At 40.3% G+C, this 24,147-nt stretch overlaps 1 protein-coding gene across 4 annotated transcripts; it reads right to left on the bottom strand.

Annotated features, from left to right (window-relative positions):
• Positions 1-212: 212 nt before the first annotated feature.
• On the bottom strand, positions 213-21,489 carry CCNJ (cyclin J). 4 transcript variants are annotated; one of them, XR_006194532.1, is made up of 7 exons: positions 21,350-21,489; positions 20,585-20,694; positions 15,079-15,289; positions 7,851-8,150; positions 7,604-7,763; positions 5,957-6,574; positions 213-241 (listed from the first exon to the last, which is right to left on the bottom strand). XR_006194532.1 is itself a non-coding variant. In XM_042908533.1 (6 exons), the coding sequence occupies exons 2-6, from the start codon at positions 20,651-20,653 to the stop codon at positions 6,163-6,165; spliced, it is 1,152 nt and encodes a 383-aa protein (XP_042764467.1). In that variant the 5' UTR covers positions 20,654-20,694; positions 21,350-21,489; the 3' UTR covers positions 3,703-6,162. The 4 variants fall into 4 exon arrangements, 2 of the variants coding, with proteins under 2 accessions (XP_042764467.1, XP_042764468.1); XR_006194531.1 differs by lacking the exon at positions 213-241 and adding an exon at positions 3,173-3,665; XM_042908533.1 differs by lacking the exon at positions 213-241 and having other exon boundaries at positions 3,703-6,574.
• Between the last annotated feature and the right edge of the window lie 2,658 nt (positions 21,490-24,147).

Genomic DNA, 24,147 nt, shown 5'->3' with positions numbered 1-24,147 from the left:
ACAAAGCAGGAAAGAATATCCAATGGAATAAAGACAGTCTCTTCAGCAAGTGGTGCTGGGAAAACTGGACAGCGACATGCAGAAGAATGAACCTGGACCATGTTCTTACACCATACACAAAAATAAACTCAAAATGGATGAAAGACCTCAATGTAAGACAGGAAGCCATCAGAATCCTCGAGGAGAAAGCAGGCAAAACCTCTTTGATCTTGGCCGCAGCAACTTCTTACTCAACACATCTCTGGAGGCAAGAGAAACAAAAGCAAAAATGAACTATTGGGACCTCATCAAAATAAAAAGCCTCTGCACAGCGAAGGAAACAATCAACAAAACTAAAAGGCAACTGACAGAATGGGAGAAGATATTTGCAAACAACGTATCAGATAAAGGGTTAGTATCCAAAATCTATAAAGAACTTATCAAACTCAACACCCAAAAAACAAATAATCCAGTGAAGAAATGGGCAAAAGACATGAATAGATACTTTTCCAAAGAAGACATCCAGATAGCCAACCAACACATGAAAAAATGTTCAACATCACTCATCATCAGGGAACTACAAATCAAAACCACAATGAGATACCAACTCACACCAGTCAGAATGGCTAACATTAACAACTCAGACAACAACAGATGTTGGCGAGGATGCAGAGAAAGAGGATCTCTTTTGCATCGTTGGTGGGAATGCAAGCTGGTGCAGCCACTCTGGAAAACAGTATGGAGGTTCCTCAAAAAATTAAAAATAGAACTACCCTACGACCCAGCAATTGCACTACTAGGTATTTATCCAAGGGATACAGGTGTGCTGTTTCAAATGGACACATGCACCCCCATGTTTATAGCAGCACTATCAACAATAGCCAAAGTATGGAAAGAGCCCAAATGTCCACTGATGGATGAATGGATAAAGAAGAAGTGGTATATATATACAATGGAGTATTACTCGGCAATCAAAATGAATGAAATCTTGCCATTTGCATCTATGTGGATGGAACTAGAGGGTATTATGCTAAATGAAATTAGAGAAAGACAAATATGACTTCACTCATAGGAGGATTTAAGAGACAAAACAGATGAACATAAGGGAAGGGAAACGAAAATATAAAAACAGGGAGGGGGACAAAACAGAAGAGACTCATAAATATGGAGAACAGAGGGTTCAGGAGGGGTTGTGGGAGGGGGGATGGGCTAAATGGGTAAGGGGCACTAAGAAATCTACTCCTGAAATCATTGTTGTACTATATGCTAATTTGGATGTAAATTAAAAAAATAAAATTTAAAAAAGAAAAAAAAATTGGATTCAGTGACTTTCCATGTTTCAACATTAAACATTCTACAACTAGGAGGGATTGAACAACATACAGAAAATAAAAAATCTCATCCTTTTTTCCCCCTTCCTTTCAGATTGTAGCCAATATGAAGATTGTCAAAATTCCTAGAAGCACAAGAGATGACATACCTGGGCTTTAATCTGTTGTGACTTTGAACAATCAAAATCTTTGGGCTTTTGTTTTCATCATCTATAGCATGAAGCTAGTAGTTCCCTTTACATTTCTTAAAAATTTTCAAGTGAAATTAAAACTAAGGAAGCTCTGTGAACTCTAAATGCATACATTGAGGGGCTCCTGGGTGGCTCAGTCAGTTAGGCATCTGACTTTAGCTCAGGTCATGATCTCAGTTTGTGAATTCAAGCCTCGCGTCAGGTTCTGTGCTGCCAGCGTCCAGCCTTGAGCTCGCTTTGAGTTCTGTGTCTCTCTCTCTCTCTGCCCCTTCCCTGCTCACGCTCTGTCTCTCTCAAAAATAAGTAAACATTAAAAATATAATAAATGCATACACTGATATAGACATTAAGTGTAATACATTAATGTAATACAATTAATGTAATTATGTCCTTTTACACTAATTATACTTGAAACAGTTTGGATATTGGGGTACCTCTACTCATAACACCTGTTGCTTTCTGGTCATAAGTACACTCCTTGATCCCTAGTGGATGGGCTTTAGAGGAAAAGGTACTGCAGAAATCATGTGACTGTTTATGCAAATATTTCGTTCTTTCTGTTATATTCTTTGTTGCTTTCATACAAGAGAAAGAATATTCCTGGGAGAGCAATCTAGATCTTTGGTCTCTGAGATACACTCTTAAGCCTTATAACCCACACACCCTGGTCATTGTTGGGAAAGTGGTAAAATACATGTTCATTAGTTTATTAATCATTTCAAAACATTGGAAAATGGTTAAAATATATTGTATTCATATAATTGAATACTAACAACCCTTCTAACATATATACTTTAATTTGGATGTATTTTAATTTCATGAAAAATGTTGTTGATATATTGTGGAGTACAAAGTTACATATTCAACATGCCAATTATGTAAATATATATGTATATATATGTATACATATAGGAAAAGTGCCAAGAGAAATTATGCCATTTTGCTTTATATTTTTTATTTTCCAAGTTTTCCATATTGACCGATGAGAAAACCACAAATGACCATGAACATCAATAGACAAATAAGCCTTACTTATTTCTTACTTACTCTGTAAGTATTAGCATAATGGTAGCATTACCTTTGCTTTGATATATCCTGGAGATTGCCCATATCAGCTTATAGTAATACTTTGTTCTTTTTACATGTCACTGTAATAGTAAAACAAAGTCCCCTATTGATGGACATTTAGGTTTTTACAATCTTTTGTTCTTAACAGCAGTGGGGAAATAAATAATATATACTCCTCTCATTTTTTTAATGTTTATTTTTGAGAGAGACAGGGTGCAACCAGAGGAGGGGAAGAGAGAGAGGGAGACACAGAATCCGAAGCAGGCTCCAGGCTCCAAGCTGTCAGAACAGAGCCCAACGCGGGGTTTGAACTCACAGACGGTGAGATCATGACCCAACTTGAAGTCAGATGCTCAACTGAGTGAGCCACCCAGGAGCCCCTAGGAGTGGAAATTCTTAATCCACACATACAAACCTGTTAAAATTTTACTCTTCAAAACAATTTCTACCTGAGTTTTAAGTTCAATTAAGTGGCAAAAGATATATTTAGGTGAACAGACCACTATCACTCACTGTTGACCCTGCTCCCTCTCACATCCTTGACTGTTTTGTGTCCCTACTTTTCTGAGATCAGATTTTCTGAAGTATGTGTTGTTTAATAAATTAGAAGCTGCGATTGTTAATACACTAACTGATTTTAAGCTCAAAAGTCCAAAAGCTGTGTGCGATATACTTTTGTGGGCTTTGATGCTCAGTATGGAATACATAATTACTACACAAATGTTTCCTACCACTTTGGTTATACTCTACATCTGGATGGCTTTTAGTAAATATAATTAGGATTCCAAGTCTGACTAATACGATGACATGGTTCACTGAAACTACAAATATATACCAAATTTATAATTAAAACAAAACACTAAAGCCATTTTTACTGAAAACTAGATTTATTTTAAAATTAAGTGCATAGCACTCATCTAATTCCATTGGTGTAGAATTTAGCACCATACTCGCTATTTGCAATTAATGTCACAACACAGATACATTTTGGTTTGCAGTCTGTACTTGAGTAGTGTTTATTTAGTGGACTTTGGTAAAGCCCTTTATACATATCATTAATCTCTTCACAGTACACATTTAATGATGGTCCAGTAATCTCAAAAAAAAAAAAAAAAAAAAAAAAGAAAGAAAGAAAAAAGACCTACTTTAAAGACTAACCAATAAATTAAACAAAACAAAACCCATACAACTCCCCCCACCCCCGTCCCCCAAGGCTAGCAGTTGTGAGTTGTATTTATATTGAAACCTAATGTTTTAAAAATAGTTCTGATTCTCCAATCACCCCACCCACCCCATCCTGGGTATGCAGCAATAGTAACCAATTAATTATTTTATTCTACCCCCCCCCCAAATTAATCCAGTGTTTAGTTTTTTTAAATATAAACTGGGAAAGTGTTATAAGTTTTTTAAAAAGGCATATTCTTCTATAACAAGAATGACATTTAAACCAATCAATAAAAGCATTTGACAAGACATTAAATTACCATAGGCACCGGCTGTTGTTTCAAGTTGGGATCTCTATCCCAGTATCTTACATTCATAGCATTATTGAGGTAGTTAAAATACTGAAAATCGGACTCCAGGTGCTGGGTTCTGAATGTGAAAGATATCTTCTCTTTTGAACCCACTTTCCCCCAAATAATTCAAGCTCTCTTGAGGTAAGAACTACCAAAATCCAATTAGCAGCCTTCTAGAGGAAAAGTGATGATACTTTCAGAAAACAATTTTCATGCTTCAAAACTGCCATGAGTGAGTGTTCTTACCTGAGTGGTTTTTAATCTACCAGACTAATAAATTCACATCATGCCCTATGTACTCTATTATACAAGTTACCATTCTTTTAAGGAAAGGACATTCTCTAAGAATTCATGCTGGCAGAAGCCACCCACCCACATTTATCCACTGGAGCCATCTGGATCAGTCCCACTACTGCGTTGAGTCCCTTCCTTTCCTAACAAAAGCCATTGGCTTGATTACTGAGACTCCTGCTGCATACCCACAACACATTTATAATATTGTCTTCAATGCATATTGTGGCAGTCACATACCTGCCATGCAATTTCCCTTCTATTCAAGTGCTATCTTTAAAAACACACACACACGCACACACACACACACACACACACACACACACAAAACAAAAAGACACACCTTACTAATTTTTAAATCAGAAAGCTTCCCTCCACCAAATCTCTGTTCTCCCACAGATAAGAGCACAATGTATACAGTTTCAGTTATTACAATGCTTTCTTTCTTTTTACGTTTTATTCCCTCTGAATTCTTTCCCCCAAATTGCCCTTGCTGTAATGACTTATTATTGCTGTTTTCACTCATGACCAATACAGTGAAATGTCCCAGGGCAGTTCTGGGGCTGATGTAATGAAAGTGGCTACTGAAATTTAGTCATCAGTTCCTTTGCCTGCTTACACTGACTGGCTGGATTGAAAGGCTGCTTATAAAACTTGTCTTCCACGTAACAAAGTGCTGCTCTAGCACAACCTGAGAACTACCCTGGCCACATTCCATTTCAAAATAAACCTACAGGACTTCATTCTAGTACTGACAGTTTACAGCCAAGCCTTCCCTTGAAAAAACCTCTAGAGTAACATCAATTCTGAGTATAAATCATTGATTGCACCGAGAAATGCAAAACCTCTGTATGTATCATGAATGACAGGAACCACTTCATTCGTTCTACGCTACAATTATGTTCTCATTTGAAAACACATCCTAGCAAGAGTATTTTAACCTATGTTATAAAGGTAGTTCATACTATAACATTCCCAAAACATGTTGCATTACAGTTAAGTGTTTCCAAGTAGTACAAATTCCCTGAGTTAAATGTGTTTTAATTCTAAAGATATGAGGTTGATCACTTAGGGGGAAAAAATAAGAAAAACTTATGACCATGATTTTAAGAGATCTAATCCATCCTTAATCTTACTTAGTACATGAATCCAGATACTTATATTGTGATAGGAAGTTAGTTATATAGAATCATCTAAAAAAAATTTTTTTTCTTTTACTGCAGATTGGTATAGAATAGCAATTCATGAGTTTAAACATAGTAAAAAATTCATTTGTGGATCAAAAATGGAACTCAAAACTGCAGAATAAAAAAAAAAAAAAAAGGACTTCTTCAAAAATTAATACTGTAACTTTCCTTCATAAAAAGACCATTTGGCAAGTCCACAGATAAACATTAGTCTCTGACATATAAGCCAACACTGGGCCCAGAGCCCACCGCAGGCCAATCTCAAAATGGCGATTTGGAGTCTGTCCAAATTTTGTTGTAGTGAATATTTTTGAAATATTTGGACCATCAGCCAGGGCTTGAAAATTTTTGTCATTAGAGGGATGTGTTTTAACAGGATTTGATATACATACTGTTAAAGTGTTTGCGGTGTTTGTTCGGTCCTCCCAGGTGTTCGTGGCGCACTGAAAGGGATTTTCAGTCTTCCTAGCAGATGCTGGTATCTGAAGAGTTCTGATGCAATCTGGATCCCTTTCCTTTTGAAGAGAAGTTTACAAAAAGCTTGCCCCAGAGCTTCAAGTCACAAACAGTCTGGGTCAGGTATTACCTTCACATAAAATCACCTTTCAAAGCATGGAGTAATGCAAGGGTAATGTTCATTTATCTGATAACTCCGGTTATAAGAAACATTCAGACAGGGCTTAACTTCTACTGGTATTGCCAGTGACATCCCAACACCAGTCTGCACATGCCCAAGGCCCTGAACACTAGTTTGGAAGCCAGCAGGACACGTCTGTAGTGTGTAAGATGAGGTGTGTGTGGTGGATACAATCTGCTGACAGCTTGGTTGTTCCGCTACAGGATGGCGATACTGCAGTGAGGTCTGATGCGTCTGATGGAGATACTGAGGCTGCTGAAAGTGAACTGGCCGCGAGGGCTGAGAAGCTGACGGGAACACACTCAGCTGTGCTGGCTGGGATCCTGCCTGTCCTCTCTGTTTGTTTGCCTCTTTCACATCATTATCATGAGCGCTGCGTAGAGAGAAAGAAAAATGTCAATACTACTACTTCAATTCGGGGCACCTGAGTGGCTCAGTCGCTTAAGCATCCGACTTTGGCTCAGGTCGTGATTTTGCAGTCGTTGAGTTTAAGCCCCCCATTGGGCTCTGCACTGGCAGCTCGGGGCCTGAAGCTTGCTTTGGATTCCGTGTCTCCCTCTCTCTGCCCCTTCCCTGGCTCATGCTCTGTCTCTCTCTCAAAAACAAACAAACACTGAAAAAAAAAATTATAATGTTACTTCAACTCTTCAACAGTTGACTCCATGGACTGCCCCACTGCCCAGGTAGCAGTCACTGTAACCATAATTTTAACAACAGTGAGATTTTACTCTTATCCTTCTAAAAGCTCCTTCCTTTGACACAAACCTTGGGAATTGGCTGCTGGTAGCTCTGAGGCCTATTTCCAGCTTGGGAAATATTTCCACAATAAGCACTTAAACGTGGCTGCCACTTTGGTGACATCTGGTGGCCCTACAATTTCAAGATGTGGAAGTGGGCAAAAGGGCAAGATTTGCCTGGACTGATGAGTTGTGAGCTCACGTAAGAGCAGCTCCTTTCCTTATCATGTACCCCAAATCATGACAGCAATGACAGCCTCTCACTGGAAAACAGCTAAAGTACAGCTTTCTGCCAAGTACTAATCATAAAATGGCTTGCTCATGGCAGCTAGTAACTGTCAGAGCCAAAATCCTAAAAGCTCTGTGCTTTTAAGAAGTTCTTTTCAGAGGGACACCTGGGGGGCTCAGTCAGTTAAACGTCTGATTTTGGCTCAGGTCATGATCTTGTGGTTTGTGGGTTTGAGCCCCGCGTTGGGCTCTGTGCTGACAGCTCAGAGCATGGAGCCAGCTTGGGATTCTGTGTCTCCCTCTCTCTCTGCCCCTCCCCCGCTCACACTCTGTCTCTCTGTCAAAAATAAACATTTAAAAAAAAGGAAGTTCTTTTTATGGCCTTGTACATGAAGAAAAGTATTGAGAAATCACAAACACGAGGTAAGGAGGCTTACATCAATAGCCGTTCAATGCACTGCACTAAAAAATCCCAGGAGTAAGCAGTAAGACGATGCAATCTTGTAGGCCACGTTGGAGAAAGACGAAGTATAATCCTTGAAGAAGCCACACACGCAGCAGCTACTAAAGAAGGTGCATAATTTAGAAAGGCATAATCTGTGGAGACATCAAAAATGAACTTAAGCAACAGAATACACAAGTTACAAGCTCACAAGTCACTTACTGGTGTCCACAATGACTCACCTTGCAAAGATACTTCCAGGAAGTAATCTGCATACTTGGCCATGTAGAGTTTAGTTTTTTCCAAGCAAATCATTGGCCAGCCATCATGAAGATCTGTTTCGTGTACTGCTTCTGAGAGATAATACTCAATGAAATGGGCAGCTGTTGGAAGGCAGAGGTTCCACTGAAAGGTTTCTAATAATAACAGTTCCATATGTAGCAAATTTTGCTTTGTTAATACTAGATTCATGTTAGTCATACAACCCAGGCTGTTGAGCTGTTCCAGCTTAGGCACACTATCTTCTTTTTCTTCGAATTTACCTTATAAGAAAAGGGGGGAGGGGTAAGACAGAGAGACAAAATGTTATACAAGTGATCATTATAGGTCTGGTCACTTCAATGGGATTTGCTGTCTTACTGCAAAGACTTAGATCCAAAGACATTCTTTCTCCTCTCTTGGGCAGAAACAAGTGTGCCAGAACTCTGGTTCTCATATTTTGCAGTATTCTCTCCTGGTGCCTCCATCCCTTACTCCTTACCCGCCTCTAAACAAAAAATGGAACATGTAAACATTCTGATCTATGTCATACTGTATAATGAAAATAGTCATATGTGCCAATGAAAAAATAACTCTTAAATCACCAGCACAATCTTTTCCAGGAAACTTCTTTTGGCAAGGGGGGAACAGCAGTGGTCAGTGGGAGAACAGGCTTTTATTTTAGAATAGAAGAAAGTTTAAAGAATTTCATGCCACGGAGTTATCTGAAATCAAAATAGCTAAGCTTCAGGGGGCACCTGGGTGGCTGAGTCGGTTAAGTGTCCAGCTCTTGGTTTCGGCTCAGGTCATGATATCACAGTTTGTGAAATCAAGCCCCGCATTGGGCCCTGTGCCGACAGGTGGAGCCTACTTGGGAGCCTCTCTCTGTCCCTCCCCTGCTCTCTACATCTCTCTCTCAAAAATAAATACATAAAAACTTCAAGTGTTTCATTCTGGCTTATTTTCAGAACAATCTCAATTCCAGAGAGACAGTGAGAGAAAAAACTGGGTGAATATCTAAGAAGCATTCTCATTACACTGAAAAGCCTCCTCTTCTGAATTCAAACAAAACCTAGGTAAGTCTCTTACCAAAAAAGGAACAGGAGAATACTTTATATTTACTTTTGTATCCCCTTACAAAGTAGGAGTAGACATTCTGATGGCTGTACTTTATTATTCTAAGGCATAAACTTCTTTTCAGGAAATACTCATCTAAATGTACAGCTGAGGAACAGAATTCCCTCTCCAGCCCCAGAATAATGTTTCTACAGATTATTAATGTACCATCTTACACTTTAATTTACTGTATATAAATCATTCATTTTAGGTATCTCTAGAACTTATGGCTGGAAAAAATTCAAACTATCCAGTACCAGTATGGTTTTCAAGATGCAGCATTAGAACCAAAGAATTGTCTTCAAATCTCTCTGGGTTTGTCCCATGGTGGTCCACAGAAGACAGGAAATTATTAACTAAAGCCTTCTACCTTCTACTATTATGTTCTATTTTACATTAAAACAGTCATATAATATTGCAATTATTTCTAACTGTATTGTATGCAATACAATCTATCATATAGATTTCTCACAAAAGCTTTTATACTTGTTCAAAATTATAGTTGTTAGACTATGTTACATATTACTATACAGAATTTTTTGTTTTACTATTTTGAGAACTATTTCAACATATTTGATTTCTTTGGAAATCTTGTAATTTTATTTTATCCATTTAAAAACATGTTTTGGAGAAGAGCCAGAAAGATTGTCAAAGCAATAGAAACCACACGAGCTTCTCTGTGAAGTTTCTTTTCCAAGAAAGGATGGGTTTATATCACGTGTTGGAGGTGCTACAACAAATGGTAATGGTCACCAGCCCAGATGTTCAGCAGACCGGTCTCAGTGGTGCTATTCAAGTCTGTCCGCCCAGGGCTGGGGAAAAAGTACTGCTGGCTACCTTGGGTCTGGCTTAAGGGGGAGGGGACCTGGGGTAGGTTTTGTCTCCTATGCCAGGTGAGTCAAAGCTCATGACTTAATGAAGAGGTGAAATCCAAAGAGAATTTTTCTCCTGCCTCAGAAATTTTGAGCATCTTAAGATCTAAATTACTCTTAACTATATATTGCTACAGGTAGGAGGTGATCAAAAAACCATGTACAATTCAGACTTTGAAAGAATCTAGATAGCCCCTCCCAATTCAAATCACATACAGATGAATTTCACAAGTGTTTCCAATGATATACTCAGTAGGGCTGAGAGCACTAAAGTGATCTTTACAAGCTGGTCATCCAGCATCATCACTGCATAAAGATACGGGAAAGGAACCCACTGTTCTCCACTGTCAGAGTGGAGAGTGTCCCAGGAATTTAGTTCAATCCCTCTGGATGAATCATTAAGGTTTTCAAAGTACCCTGCCATTTGTGTAGCAACAGCAACACCCTCAGTGTACTTCAAAGGAATATCATAAAAATTAATGTGTTTATTTACATCATGCTTGAAGTTCCTTTGAAGACATTAATACACTATAACTCACTGTTTAATTCAAGGATCAAGAATGTTTCATATTATTTCTTTGAAACTTTCAACACTGAAAACAAAATTGTATAAGACCAATTTCAAAGCTCAAAAAACGAAGGCAATGAGGTTGGCTGATTCATTCAAGGTCAAGTAAGCTGAACCAAACCAAAAATGGAAGCCAAAAGGAAGACTTATGTTTGAATTCCCAAATCTGTACTTCTAGATCAAAGTATTGCACTAGATTATATGGGGACAACAACTATCAAAATAGACAGAATTCTGTATTATTAAAAATCTATGGGGTTTCTGTATTTATAAAGTACTTGGCGGTTACAAGTGTAAAAAGAAAGCCTTTGTACCTTGACTTGCAAAGTTAAAAACAACCTGTGTACTGCATAATGACTATACTTGGGATTTTATTCAGGCTTAAGTTTTTTGGAACTTTTTCATTATATATAGTGATATACTCCGATACATAGATACTAAAAGACTTAAAAATGTGTGACAGCGTCAGTGAGTACCTGCATTCATAACCATCATTTTTGTTGTGCTCAAAGCTATGTGCATGGATATTTTAAATCTACTTATCTGCAATACCACATACAGATCACAAAGATCAGTTTCTTCAATTGAAAGGAAATACCAGAAGCCATGTGATTATATTGATAAAGGCCCCAAACAGGAAATAAGGGCACAGGAAATTCACATCTGCTTCCCAGAAAATAAAGAATTAGACGCCACAGAAACAAAACATCGGACTTTCTTTCCTTTATAGGAAATGCTCAGATCAGCTATGGAAACCAGCACATTTTCAAAGCCAGCAGTGAATGGTAGGTACATGGCAGAAGGAGCCAGGATCCTATGTCACTGTATACTCTGCCAATGGACATTTCGATTCTTTTATTATTGAGCAGGAAAAAAGTCATCTTTGATACATACTAAGAATTTTCACAAATTTGTTAGACTACCAATCTAAGAGAAAAACCAAGTAAGGAACAGGAAGAGGCAATTCATAGGGGGGAAAAAAAGTTCTATTCCTATTTAAAAAAAGGTTCTATTCATATTTAACTATTTGCATTAAAAAGATGTAAATCAAGTCAACTAGGAAGTAAAATTTTCACTTTTCAGATAACCAATTAAAAAGTTTTGTCAACCCATTACTGGTAAGCAAGGAGAAATAAGCATTTGTCACAGATTTTCACTACTAATAGCCTATCTTACTTTTGGCTTCATCCTGATTTTGAGATCATTTCTTAGTTACACAAGACCTTGACCAAATTATCAAAAGCCTCATATCCAAGACTGCTTCCGTGCTCTCTACAAGTTCAATGCTGATCACAGAAGCCAAGGGAAGCCAGGGTATACAAGACAAAGAGTTAGAATTTAAGAATTTTCCAGGATGAAGCACAGACTTTTCTGGAAAGAGCCAGAATCTTTAGAGCTAGGGAGTCAGACTAAAGATTATAGAAGACTTTATAGAAGAATTAATCACTATGATGCTAACATTTATGTTTCAATTTCCTATGTGTTTTTAAACATCTTACCCTACTTGATCCTCACAACAACTCTGTCAGTTAAGTGTCTTTATTTTCATTCTACAGACAAGTAACTTTAGACTTAAGGGTTGTTGAAATGCATATTGCTGACAACAGATTCAAACCTAGGAAATTCACCACCGTAATCCCTACTCTAAAACACCATACGGCTCGCTCTTTCATCAGAGACAGCCTGTCGGACCTTTCTTCCCAGCTCCAACAGTGCAGACATACAGGCAGCTGGGTACAGATATTACCTGGAACTCACAAGCTGTGCTCCATCTTTGGCCAAACTACTGACAGCCTCCCATCCTATTTAATAAGCAGAATCCACCGTCCCCCAGTCCTGTCAGCTGCAAGCTGTTCTCCACTTTTACGCAACAGGCTGCTCACCCTAAAGCAGGGAGCAGATGGGGAAGGCGAGCATACAGAGTTCAATCACTCTGGGAGGAGAGAAGCAGGACTTAAATAAAGTTTATGAAACCTAACTGGAGAGCTGCCAAAGATAAGAAAAGTGTAAGAATGTTAAGAAACACTAGAATGTACTCCACAAATTAAAAACAGACACCAGATACTAAAAATAGGCTACCAGTTTATACGCATCCTAAGTACTTCTGTAGCAGCAAACCTACAGAGTAGAGACAGACTACTAAGGGTCTCTTTGATTCCTGACCCAAGGATACAGCCAGCAGCTTAAACTCTTGACCACTGCCTACTTGGAGCGGCTGAGACCCTGGGGGATACCTATCTCACTCTCTTCACTATCCAGAGGAAAAGGAATAATGTAAAAACAATTCCTCTCTTTCGGCAAAGAGAGGTTAGGGGATGCCAGCAGAACAAAGGGAGGAGGTATCTGACGCTCAGCAATAGCTGATCAACAATTCATATTTAAGCCACAGGAATACAAATCCTAAAGCCTAGTTCCTTGAAAATGTGCAAAAATCATCTTCAATAAGTTGATCATAATCTTAAACAGTAAGAGATAATTAAAAAAACGAGAACAATTAAAAGCTCCATTTCAATCAACCTAAGATGGTGCACAAATAAAGTATCTTTTCCCCAAATTGTGGAAATTTCAAGAACTTGGCACCAATGCTAACCACTGCATGGTGGCCAGAAATCTTAGATTAGGCAACTAGAATCCCCAGGAAACTTTAGCAATAACATGTAGTTTAAGAATATCTAGTTGAGTAACTCCTAATTCATTTGATAAGTTACCACTAAGTAAAGTCAAGTAAGTCACAAATGTAAGTCAGTTCACCAGGAATAATCTCCTACTTGGTTTCCACCACATCTTAAGAATCTCAGGCATAAAGCAAGATGAGGTTTGGTAGTGGTAAAAGCAGTGATGGCCACAACAGGCAATATCATTTTTCACGAACGATCCTAAGTTTTAAAAATAACCTAACTTGCATATGTGATTTCCAGTGTCTATTATAAACTGATCCTATTATAAACTAACATTTTGTAGGATAAGAAGCCATTCCATTTGTGAATCCTCACACATCCAATGTATCAAGTGTGGGTTTTTCTAATCCTATGCCAACTATGAAAGCACAAAGGGCTTCACAGCCAGTGATGAAACACATACAGAATTGTACACGAGATTGCTTATGAGAATGAAACTTTAATTAAAGGTTAAATTAAAGGTTAATTATAAATGTACAAGTATTACCTCTCCAGTATTCTGGATAGAGGGGAGAGGAGCAGGTGATGTGTCTGGATCATAGAGGACAACAGATTAAAGGAGAAATATAGATTTTCAGAAAATAGTATTCCGGTAAGAATTTGGCTCAAGGTGTATGGGAACAGGGAGGGAAGATAAGACTGGAAAGGTGGCTGGGACCAGATGCAAGGTTCTAAGTGTTACATTGAAGAGTTTCTACCTTAACCCACAAAGAGTGCTACGTCACCCCCGGGGCTGTGTTTATTTATATGAAATGTGGTCCACAAAGAATCTGAAATACGCAGGAGGTTATCAGATCAAAGGAATAGTAGTAAGAATAGAAAAAGAAAAAGAAAATGAAAATCTGAGAAGAAATTAGTGCCAGAAGTGGTATCACAAGGCCTGCATTTGGTTTTAGGTTTACTTTCAGTCAAAGCACAAAACTGTTCTACAAAGAACTCTGGTGGTAGCATGTAGGGGGAATGTTCCTTAGACAGCACCCACATAAGATCCCAAACCCTCAAGAGGGGGTTAGAAATGAAGGCAGTAGGTATTACTACAAAGTACTCTGAAGTGGGGATTACATTTCTACTGTAAATGACATTACTAAAAGAAAAACCCAATTTTAATTCCTTTACTCACCCTCTTTCTCTTCAGTCAAGATACTAACAATGAAATGAATTACAGGAAAAAACTAAGAGAAAGAGCCACCAAAAGACCCACCAGTACATTCTTCATCAGGTAACAAACAGGATTTATCAGAGTCTACCCTGCAGGCCACCACTGAGCCAGGCCTATTGCAAAAACAGTCTTCCCCATTTGTAGAAGCTGCCTGTGAACCTTCAGTTCATTAAGTCAACTCATTATGTAGTCAGTAGAAGGTATTCTAACAACACAAGACTATAGTACCTTTTGGACAGTTTCTCAACCTCAGTTCCACTGACATTTGGGGCCAGAAATTCTTTCCGGGGCCGGGGGGGGGGGGGGGGGGGGGGGGGCTGCCTTGTGCGTCGTAGATACTTAGTAGCACCCTCTACTTACTAGAGCCCTCTACTTACTAGAGGCTAGTAGCACCCTCCCAGGTTGTGACGACAACCAAAACTGTCTCTACCCAATGCCAACTATTTACTGTGGGTCAGTTTTTCCTGGTTGAGAAGCCTAAGGCAATGGTTCTCAAATGGAAAGGTACATCAGAATCAGCTTTGGAACTCAAGCCCCATGATACAGATTCTAAGTCAATAAATCTGGAGTGGCCTAGACATTTGTATCAGAATCTTCAGGATGTAGGGCTTAAGCACGTAACTTTTTAAAAGACTTCAGAGCTAGTCTTTTAATGTCTAGTTAAGAATGATTATGCCAAGAAGCACTTTCAACATAAACTTTCTGATATTAGTAAACTGGAATGAATGCAATTTGGTGATGTTTCACTGACCTCTATATGAATTTATTTTATTCCAAACAATGGAAACTTCTAGTCATGTAGATGAGGTTCATACTTACTTGCTAGAAGCAGACAGGAAAGTGCAACTAAATGCAGCTGCTGGATGGAGATGTCATACCGATCCATAAATAAGTCCAGCAAATAGACAGCCAGATGTCGGGCAGAAGGGCAGAGAGTGAAGCGATTGCTCACAATGGCAATCAGGTCAGCAAAATACCTTCTGAGACTTAGTTGAGGGGACTGGCCTTTGTAGGAAGGCAACTTCAGCTCCTAAATCAAGAGGAACAACATTTAGTCTAACATGGCCTGTAGGAGTAGTATCCCTACAATGCAAAGACAACTTTTGCCCCCAATATGTTAGTGTTATAAGTGCCTAAAACACTTCTTGAAGGAAACACAAATTTGAAAAAGTTGAATGGAAAGATAATGAATGGCATTTAAAATCTAAAACCAAACTTTTCTCCTTATTTTTAAACATCTGTGAGGTGAGAAGTTATAGGTGTTTCATGCATTAATTATAGAAGGGATATATTCCAGCAAGATTTTTGTATCCTTTTTTCCCTACCACGTGTTTTTAGAAAAACTCTGCTACCAAAAACCCAACCACACCACACATATACACCCCCTTTAGGAGGCTCAAAGCTTTGGGGTAGAAGGTAACAGGTAGTGAATATGCTCCTAGTAGGTCAAATACTATTACACTTGCAGAGACGTGGAAGGTAGAGACTAGTATTCATCCACTAGTATCTTCTAAGCATGTTTCCATTTGAGCAGTTTTATGATCTCTCGTTTGCCATTACCTTTTCATACACCTAAAATTTTTCCCATCATCGCTGTTCAATCTCAGAATTACATGAACCATTTTTCGAAAATTAGAAATTTTCTATACTATTAAAGTATTTCCAGAACATACAGAAAGCAGAAAGATAAAAAGGTTCTAAATTCATTTCATGAGATCAGCATAATACTAATATTAAACCTAATAGGTATCACAATAGCAGGAAATTACATAGATATGACCTCAAAACCACAGGCAAAAAAAAAAAAAAAGATCAATTAAACTTCATCAAAATTTAAAAATTTTGTGCGAAGTTCACTCTTTTCAACAGAGTGAACAGGCAATCCACAGAATGGAAGAAAATATTTGCAAATCATATATCTGGTAAAAGGTTAATATGCAGATTATATAAAGAACTTTTATATATGCAATCCAACAACAAAGAACTTGCTTAAAGATGGGCAAAAGGTTTAATAAACATTTCTCCAGGGGCGCCTGGGTGGCTCAGTCGGTTAAGCGTCTGACTTCGGCTCAGGTCATGATCTCGCGGTCCGTGGGTTCAAGCCCCGCATCGGGCTCTGTGCTGACAGCTCAGAGCCTGGAGCCTGTTTCAGATTCTGTGTCTCCCTCTTTCTCTGACCCTCCCCTGTTCATGCTCTCTCTCTCTCTGTCTCAAAAATAAATAAATGTTTAAAAAAAAAAAAAAAAAAAAAACCATTTCTCCAAAGATATATAAATGACCAATAAACACATATAAAGATGCTCAACATTATTAATCATTAGGGAAATGCAAATCAAAACCATTACGAGATACCACTTCAGACCCACTGGGATTGCTATTATCAAAAAAATCCAAAACAGAACACAAGTGGTGACAAGAATGGGAGAAATTGGAACCCTTTTGGAATGGTGGGAATATAAAATTGTACAGCCACTGAACAACGATATTACAATTCCTCAAAAAAATTAAACATAGAATTATTATATGATCCAGAAATTCCACTTTTAGGTATACACCAAAAAGAACTGAAAGTAGGGACTCACATATTTGTACCTCTCTATTGTTAGCAGCATTATTCACAAAAGCCAAAAGGTAGAAACAAACAACCCTTCAGTATATGAATTGATAAAACGCATTTTAGTTTAAGATGAAAAAGTTCTACAGATGTAGAGGTAAAAGTAACACAATGTAAATGTACCTAATGTCACTGAACTATCCACTTAAAAATAGTTAAAATTTTATGTTGTAAAAACTTTACAATAAATAAACACCAAAAATGGAACTTACATATCTGCCTAACCAATAAGAGCTAAAATTTTAGACAAAATGTTAGCCAATGTAATTTAGTAGTATATCCAAAGAATACATCATCATCAATTGTAGTACATCCCAGGAATGCAAAGATGGCTTGATATCAGGAACTATATATATATATATATATATATATATATATATATATATATATATATATATTATAGTCTAATAAACCAAAGATTATTAGAATATAATACAGTAATCACAAGTTATTACAGAACAGAGAGACAGAAGATCTAACCCAGCTCAGGAGATGGAGTGCTGGGAAAAAACAAAGCCAGGGGAGGCTTTCTTTAAAAGAGGCTTGAACAGGTCTTAAAGACTCACTGGGAAACATAGCTGGAAAACACTTTATTTGGTGGAGTTTATTTTTCACTATGTTAACTTATTAAATGTGGATAAAACAAAGGCAAGAACACCAAGGACCAACAGATTTTTAAGAGTGTGTCTAATACATTCTCTTTATATCATTTTAAATGGTAAACTACAAGTGCTTACCAGATGGCTGTCAGATTCAGTTTTCTTCATCCAGATACTACAGTTATGTAAGCATGAAAAAATGACCTATGCTTCTTTCAGCTTTACAAGTTTTTTTAATAATGTGTATTCCTGATACTCTAGAATTTTACACTCTTGTTCCCGTCTGCTTCTCAGGATGTCACGGGACCAAAGCACGGAGACCTGAGCAAGTCGTCTCCATCTCCAGTCTCAAGTACTAGTCCATTCACCATCCTAAATGCCATCCCTTTCTCAGAACGGGCTACTGTCCAGCCAAGATGGAAATAAAGGCATAGAAGCAGTACTCACAACTGTAAATACAACTCTGTGGGATATTTTTGGAGTGTTTTTCACAAGCTAGCATTGTTCCCATCTGTCATAGACACTCCTGAAAATACTTCCCAGCCATCCTAGGATTTTAGTATACATTGCATAACAATATGAGAAGATAACAATATGAGAAGTGTAAGAAGACAGCTGCTTTATAGGGTTTTTGGGGGGAAGTGGAGGAGAAAATAGTTATATTTTACAAAAAATCAGAACAGCTGCATTTGGGGTTGAAGGGAATTTCCATTTGCTGTAATTTTTACCCTTCCCTAGTAGATGCAATGCTGCTGGTCAAAGCAACGATTACTCCACACACCTTGGATCTAAACAGGTAATTCCTTCCATTGTGTCTAAATGGCAATTGTGCAAAGGAAGAGCTAAATTGAGATGCTGAGTTATGTGAGATTAGACCTAACACAGGCAGAGACAAGTCTGTCTCATCCACTATTACCATTCTAACACCTGGCATAGTACCTTGTATATTGCAGGTATTCATATATGTTGAATAAATAAGCATGACTATCCAGCTAAATCACTAAATTAATAATCTAGAATTAATTTTTTTATAAGAAAAGTTGATTTTAACTTTTCTTGACTTCAGTATACTGCAAACAGGGGTCTCTACAGTTCCACAAGGTTCAAGTTTTACCGATAAACATATTTACCGATTAATAAATTTTTCACAAAGTGTGACTATTGTGTCAATTGTGGCTTACACAGGGCTTAAAGATAAAATAAGACAACCCAGGGTAGCACGCCACAGGTGACCCAAGGTAACTTTCAGTGGCATTCCCTCAGGCCGCACGCTCCAATAGTTCGATAGTTCATAAGCAATTTTAATACAGGCTTGTGTCTTATTCCTTTGATCCTCCTTAGAGCCTAATACACAAAGTATTTTACAAACGTGCTGGAAAAAATCCACTTCCAACCTCAACTGACAAAATTAACTCAATGTCATCACTCGGATTAAAATTACACATAATTTCCATACCATAGAAATCTTTTAAGGAAAATCTTTTGAGTTTTATGTCACTAAAAAAATAAAAGTATCATTAACATCAAAGAATTAATTTCACCACATACCAGAGGGATAAAGGGCTGACATTTAGAAAAGGAGAACATTTAAAACTAAAAGACCAAGGGCGCCTAGGTGGCTCAGTTGGTTAGGCGTCTCTTGGTTTTGGCTCAGGTCATGATCTCACGGTTCGTGAGTTCAAGCCCCACGTCAGGCTCTGTGCTGACAGCTCAGAGCCTGGAGCCTGCTTCGGATTCTGTGTCTCCTTCCCTCTCTGCCCCTCCCCCACTTGTACTCAGTCTGTCTCTCAGAAATAAATAAATGTAAAAAAAAAAAAAAATCTCTAACCTTAGAAACAGGTACAGTTGTAACAATTTAAGTCGGAATTAGGTTTTCTAATGTAGTTAACCTGGTTTAAAAAAAAAAAAAACTGACGATACAAGTTCATTATCATCCCAGGAACTTTAACTCCAACAGTCAGTAACCCTTTTATTTTTTTAAATGCTTATTTATTTTTGAGAGAGAGAAAGAATGCACAAGTGGGGGAGGGCCAGATAGAGTGAGATACACAGAATGTGAAACCGGCTCCAGGCTCTGAGCTGTCAGCACAGAATCTGAGGCGGGGCTTGAACCCATGAACTGTGAGATCATGACCTGAGGCCAAAGTCCGAGGCTTAACCGACTGAGCCACCCAGGTGCTCCATCAGTATCCCTTTTATTAAAGAGGCGGTTGTTTTGCTTCTTTCTCATTTTCTGTACATAACAAACGGCCCTCTCCATCCAGGGTGAAACTGAGTTAAGTTAGGGACAGTTTTGGATGTGGTCTCTCTTCTGGTTATCAAAGAGGCAGAGATGACCCGTTAAACTGAGATGTGACATAAGAGCAAAATTGTTAACTTAAGAACAATACACAGACTTTGCATTGTGCCAGAAAATTGCACCGAACCCCCCCTCCCCAGCAATATGTATTAAAGTCTACTTTCTGCTTTCAGTTAGCTGGAAGGAGCAGCTAACTCCTACCTTAAGGCATTTTGAACAGCCCCCAAATCTGGGGCGGGGGGGGGGGGGGGGGGGGTGTCTCAGGGAAAAATAACAACAGTCACCTCTTTCTTAGGGCTTACTATGCCCGAAGCACTGTTGTAAAGCACATACACAATAACAACTCATTTAATCTTCACAATCTCCCCACAAGCCTCATTCTATTATTATTCATTTTACAGATGAGGAAATTGGGAAAGAGAAAATTAAGTAACTTGTCCGAAGTCTTATAGCAGGCAGGTTAGTGGACAGGCTGGGGAATTTATGTACAGATGTGACCTAACAGCGGAACGCAACAGCAACTACAGAACGAGGGCTCCTCTGCCCAATAAAAGCCAGCACACACATCTGTTTAAAAACAGTATCAAATTCATGTTCCACTTTCCCTCTCCCAAATACCACGCTCCACCCTCACTTAAGTTACAGGTTCTTCTGATACATCCCAGGGAAGAAACCCAGGAGTTAATTAACCTCGAGCAAATAAGCAAACTCGCCTTTTCTGGTCTGGAAACTAGTGACCGGACTTCCCAGGGAGCCGCGATTTATACTAACTGGCACAAAACACTGAATGGAAAAATCGGGCACCGAAATTACCTTGTATCGAAGCGCTTGATGAATGTCGGCGGCCAGCTGTCCCCGCCACCACTGCCCTTCCAGCTCCATGGGACCCGGCGACGCGCCTGGCCAGACGCGGCAACTTCAGTCTGTAAGACACACCCCAGACGCGGTCAAGGCCGGCTCCTTCCACACGACCCTCAGCGCCCCCTCCCCGAGGGGTGTGACCTCAAGCCACCCTGGGTGGCTGCTCCTCTTCACCGGACTCGACCTAAAGCCAGCACCGGTCCAAACCAATTCCCCGACGCCGCGCGTAAGGCCCGAGCTACCCAGTCAGGAGGAGCGGGCTCGCGCTGAGAACTGCCGGCCTGGGTGCCGGGCAAAGGGGACCAACTTGGAGTTCCCAAGGTGCGGCCCGGGGTGCGCGCAAGGGAAGCTGGAGGCGGAGGCCTGGCTGGGGGCTCCCCGCGTCCCGGGTTCGAATTCTAGCGCCGTCCCTGGGTAGCAGAGAGACTGACACCAATCGAAGATCCCTTGAAGCGAAAACCTCCCGCGGATAAACCAGCAGACGAATACCCGCCCGGCCCCGGGTCCCAGCGGCAGCCGCTCGGGCACTCGTTCCCCTCCGGGGGGCCTCCCCGCGGCCCCCGCCGGGCCCGGCACGCACCCAGGCCGCCTCCACCTCGTCCAGAGCAGCGCACGGGATCGCGCGGCCCCAGAAAGGCGAACAAAAGGCCGGGCCGGGCGGGTCCGGTGCCCCGCGCCCAGCACAGGCCTGCCGGTCCCCACGGCGGCCTCCCTTACCCGGAACCGCGGCCCTCACAGCCCCAGCCCCGCCGGCGTGCGGGGGACGCCGGCCCCGCTCATGATGCGGACAGTCGGCCGCAAAGCGCCGGCCTCAGCTCGGGCCCAGCGCCGGGGCGCTCGCGCCGCCCATTGTTAAAGGACCGGCAGGCGGCTCGGCGTACAAAGCCAGCGCGGGGGCACATGCGGCCCCGCCGCTGCCAATCTCGTCTCGCGATACAGCCGGGTCACGCCGAGCCGTCCAATCGGCGGCCGGGCCGGGTCCAGGTGCAGCGTCTGGCTGCGGCTCGGAGGCCCCAACCGGGACCCGGCGGCGTCTACCCCCGCCGGCCCGGCGCGACCCGGTGCGACCCGGTGCTTGGAGCTGCCCGGCAGCTCCACCACCACCACCTACCGTGAGGCCCGCCCGAGCGGCGGGCAGAAGTCGGAGGAAGGCGCCGAAGAAATTACAAAGTTCATCCTCGTTCCGGTAGTCAATCTGGTCATGCCACTCACCTGCTAAGAACCTTCGATGGCTCCCGATGCCCGCGGAGGAAAGTTCCGAAGCTTCAGCTTGGTGTTTTAAAACTCATTGCAATGTGGATTCAAATCTGTTTTATCTCACAACATAACAGCCCCGTTATACATCCTAGGATCTGCTCAGTGGCATTACCAATCCCCCCCCGTAAATGTTTTTGGCCGTTGCCGAAGCACCTAAAGCGTTTTCCCTGTGAGATTCTGCTGTTTCTTTAAGTTCCACCTCAAGACCCACTCCTTCCAGAAACCTAATTGACCTTCCCCCCTCATTTCCTTTGCTTTAGAGATTCCCAACAGCTTTGAATAAAGTTGAGCTTACCTTTAGTAACCTAGTTTGTCAGATTGAAAATGGACGTAAATAATCATCTATGGTCTTAAATCCGGAAACTACAAAACTGTGGAAACACTCCAAAACCAAGTAAAGTGATGTGGGACCTGAAATATGATTCGCAGAAATCTAATCAATTGTATTTTAACCTTTTTGGTAGACTATCACAACAGAAGTGCATGGTCAACCCAGGACAGTGATGCACACTTTGAGAATGCAGAGCAACCTCTTTTAATATTAAAAAATAAATCATGGAAGCTTCCCCCTTTTACTTTGAATTCTTTGTCCCCAAAGATGCATGATAAAGAGATACTATAAAGTGATGAATGTATGTTATATAAATCAGTTTTACTTATCACACTGACATCTTGATAAATTTGAAGAACAGCTGCAGATATGTATATGAACCATGTGAGACCATGCTCATGCCCAGAAGAGAGCTACAGGAAGTAATGGCAAGACAAGGAAAACCCAGAAGCAGAGATGGGCAGAACCCAGCCCAGCGCAGCATTGTCCAGGGAGAGGCTGCCCCAGCCTATCTCAGTTGCAGGGTTTCCCTAAAGAGGAGAGGAACACATCAGGCTAAGAGCTCCATCCCATTTATAATGCTGTTTAAATAGTTCCTACCTCCTCAGGTTCTAATTCATGTGCACTAAGCAACTTTATGACAATAATTTGGCATCCCAATAACTTAAATGTGCAGGGTCTATTTAAGAACCTTTTCAGAAAAATAGGTCACAGACTGTAAATCATCAGTGTAATAAGTAGGTTGTCTCTCGTGGTTTCTACTTTAAGGATGTTATTCACTGGGAGGTATTTGTTCACAAACAGTTTTCATATTTTCTGGATTTGCCTCCTATGATAAAAGGACCTTAATGTTCATGCATTTTATAGATTTGTGTGCATGAGTGTGTTTGTCTATATATACATATATAACTTAGATTATAACTCCCTAAAGTTGTAAATTCAGGCTTATTACGATTTCTTCATTAATTCCTTTGGGGCAAGCTGGACACAATTAGGTATGTACTTAATTCCGAAATAAAGTCTGGTTTTCATACATACAGTTTATTTTCTAAAGGGGAAAGAGAAACACAGTAAGTGAGCAACAACAAAACACCACGTGGTGACAAGTTCTGTGAAGAAAAAGAAATAGAAATAGATACTAGAAAGTGACAGTGACTGGACATCGTTTTTTGATAAGGTGAGGTGTGCAAAGGCCTGAGGGAAGCAAGGGAACGTGCGGGTATCTGGTGGCTGAGGGTTGCAGGCAAAGGGAACAGCAAATTCAAAGGCCCTAAGGAGAAGGCACGTTTGGAATGAACATGGAGGTCCTTGTATGCTTGGAGTGAAGAAATAGGAAAGACTTGGAAGTCTTGGAAGCAGCAGCCAGGAATGGTATGAAAGGATGGAAGTAAAAAAAAAAAAAAAAAAAAAAGAGGCAGAACTTCTACAGAGTGAGCAGAGTGAGGAAATTTGCAAAGGGTCCAGCCTGCCTGCTGCCTAAGGCACAAAGTGGATTATGCAAAGATGAGGATAGGACCAGATTCTCTGCAATGCTTTTATAACTCAGGAACTTTAGGCAGTAAAAGGCCACTGATGTTAAATTGTTTAATTTTTTTTTTTTTTTTTTTAATTTTTTTTTTTTTTATTTATTTTTGGGACAGAGAGAGACAGAGCATGAACGGGGGAGGGACAGAGAAAGAGGGAGACACAGAATCGGAAACAGGCTCCAGGCTCTGAGCCATCAGCCCAGAGCCCGACGCGGGGCTCGAACTCACGGACCGTGAGATCGTGACCTGGCTGAAGTCGGCCGCTCAACCGACTGCGCCACCCAGGCGCCCCTAATTTTTTTTTTTTAAAGAATGCATGCAAAAGGTAAAACATTCAAACAGAAGACTGTATGGAGGGACTAGAAAATCTCCCTCTCTCCCCTAATCTCAGTTCTTCCTAG

The sequence above is a fragment of the Panthera leo genome, chromosome D2, assembly GCF_018350215.1.
Source record: "Panthera leo isolate Ple1 chromosome D2, P.leo_Ple1_pat1.1, whole genome shotgun sequence".
NCBI classification, from domain to species: Eukaryota; Metazoa; Chordata; class Mammalia; order Carnivora; family Felidae; genus Panthera; species Panthera leo.
This window is presented reverse-complemented; position numbering and strand designations above follow the sequence as displayed.

What these genes read in the sequence shown, in the direction of transcription:
- CCNJ (XM_042908533.1), bottom strand. Translation starts at nt 20,653, where the DNA reads ATGGAGCTGGAAGGGCAGTGGTGGCGGGGACAGCTGGCCGCCGACATT. An exon ending in ATCAAGCGCTTCGATACAAG is followed by an intron (nt 15,290 to 20,584) that starts GTAATTTCGGTG and finishes CTCTTGATTTAG; the next exon opens with GAGCTGAAGTTGCCTTCCTA. An exon ending in TTCCTGTCTGCTTCTAGCAA is followed by an intron (nt 8,151 to 15,078) that starts GTAAGTATGAAC and finishes TTTTCTTATAAG; the next exon opens with GTAAATTCGAAGAAAAAGAA.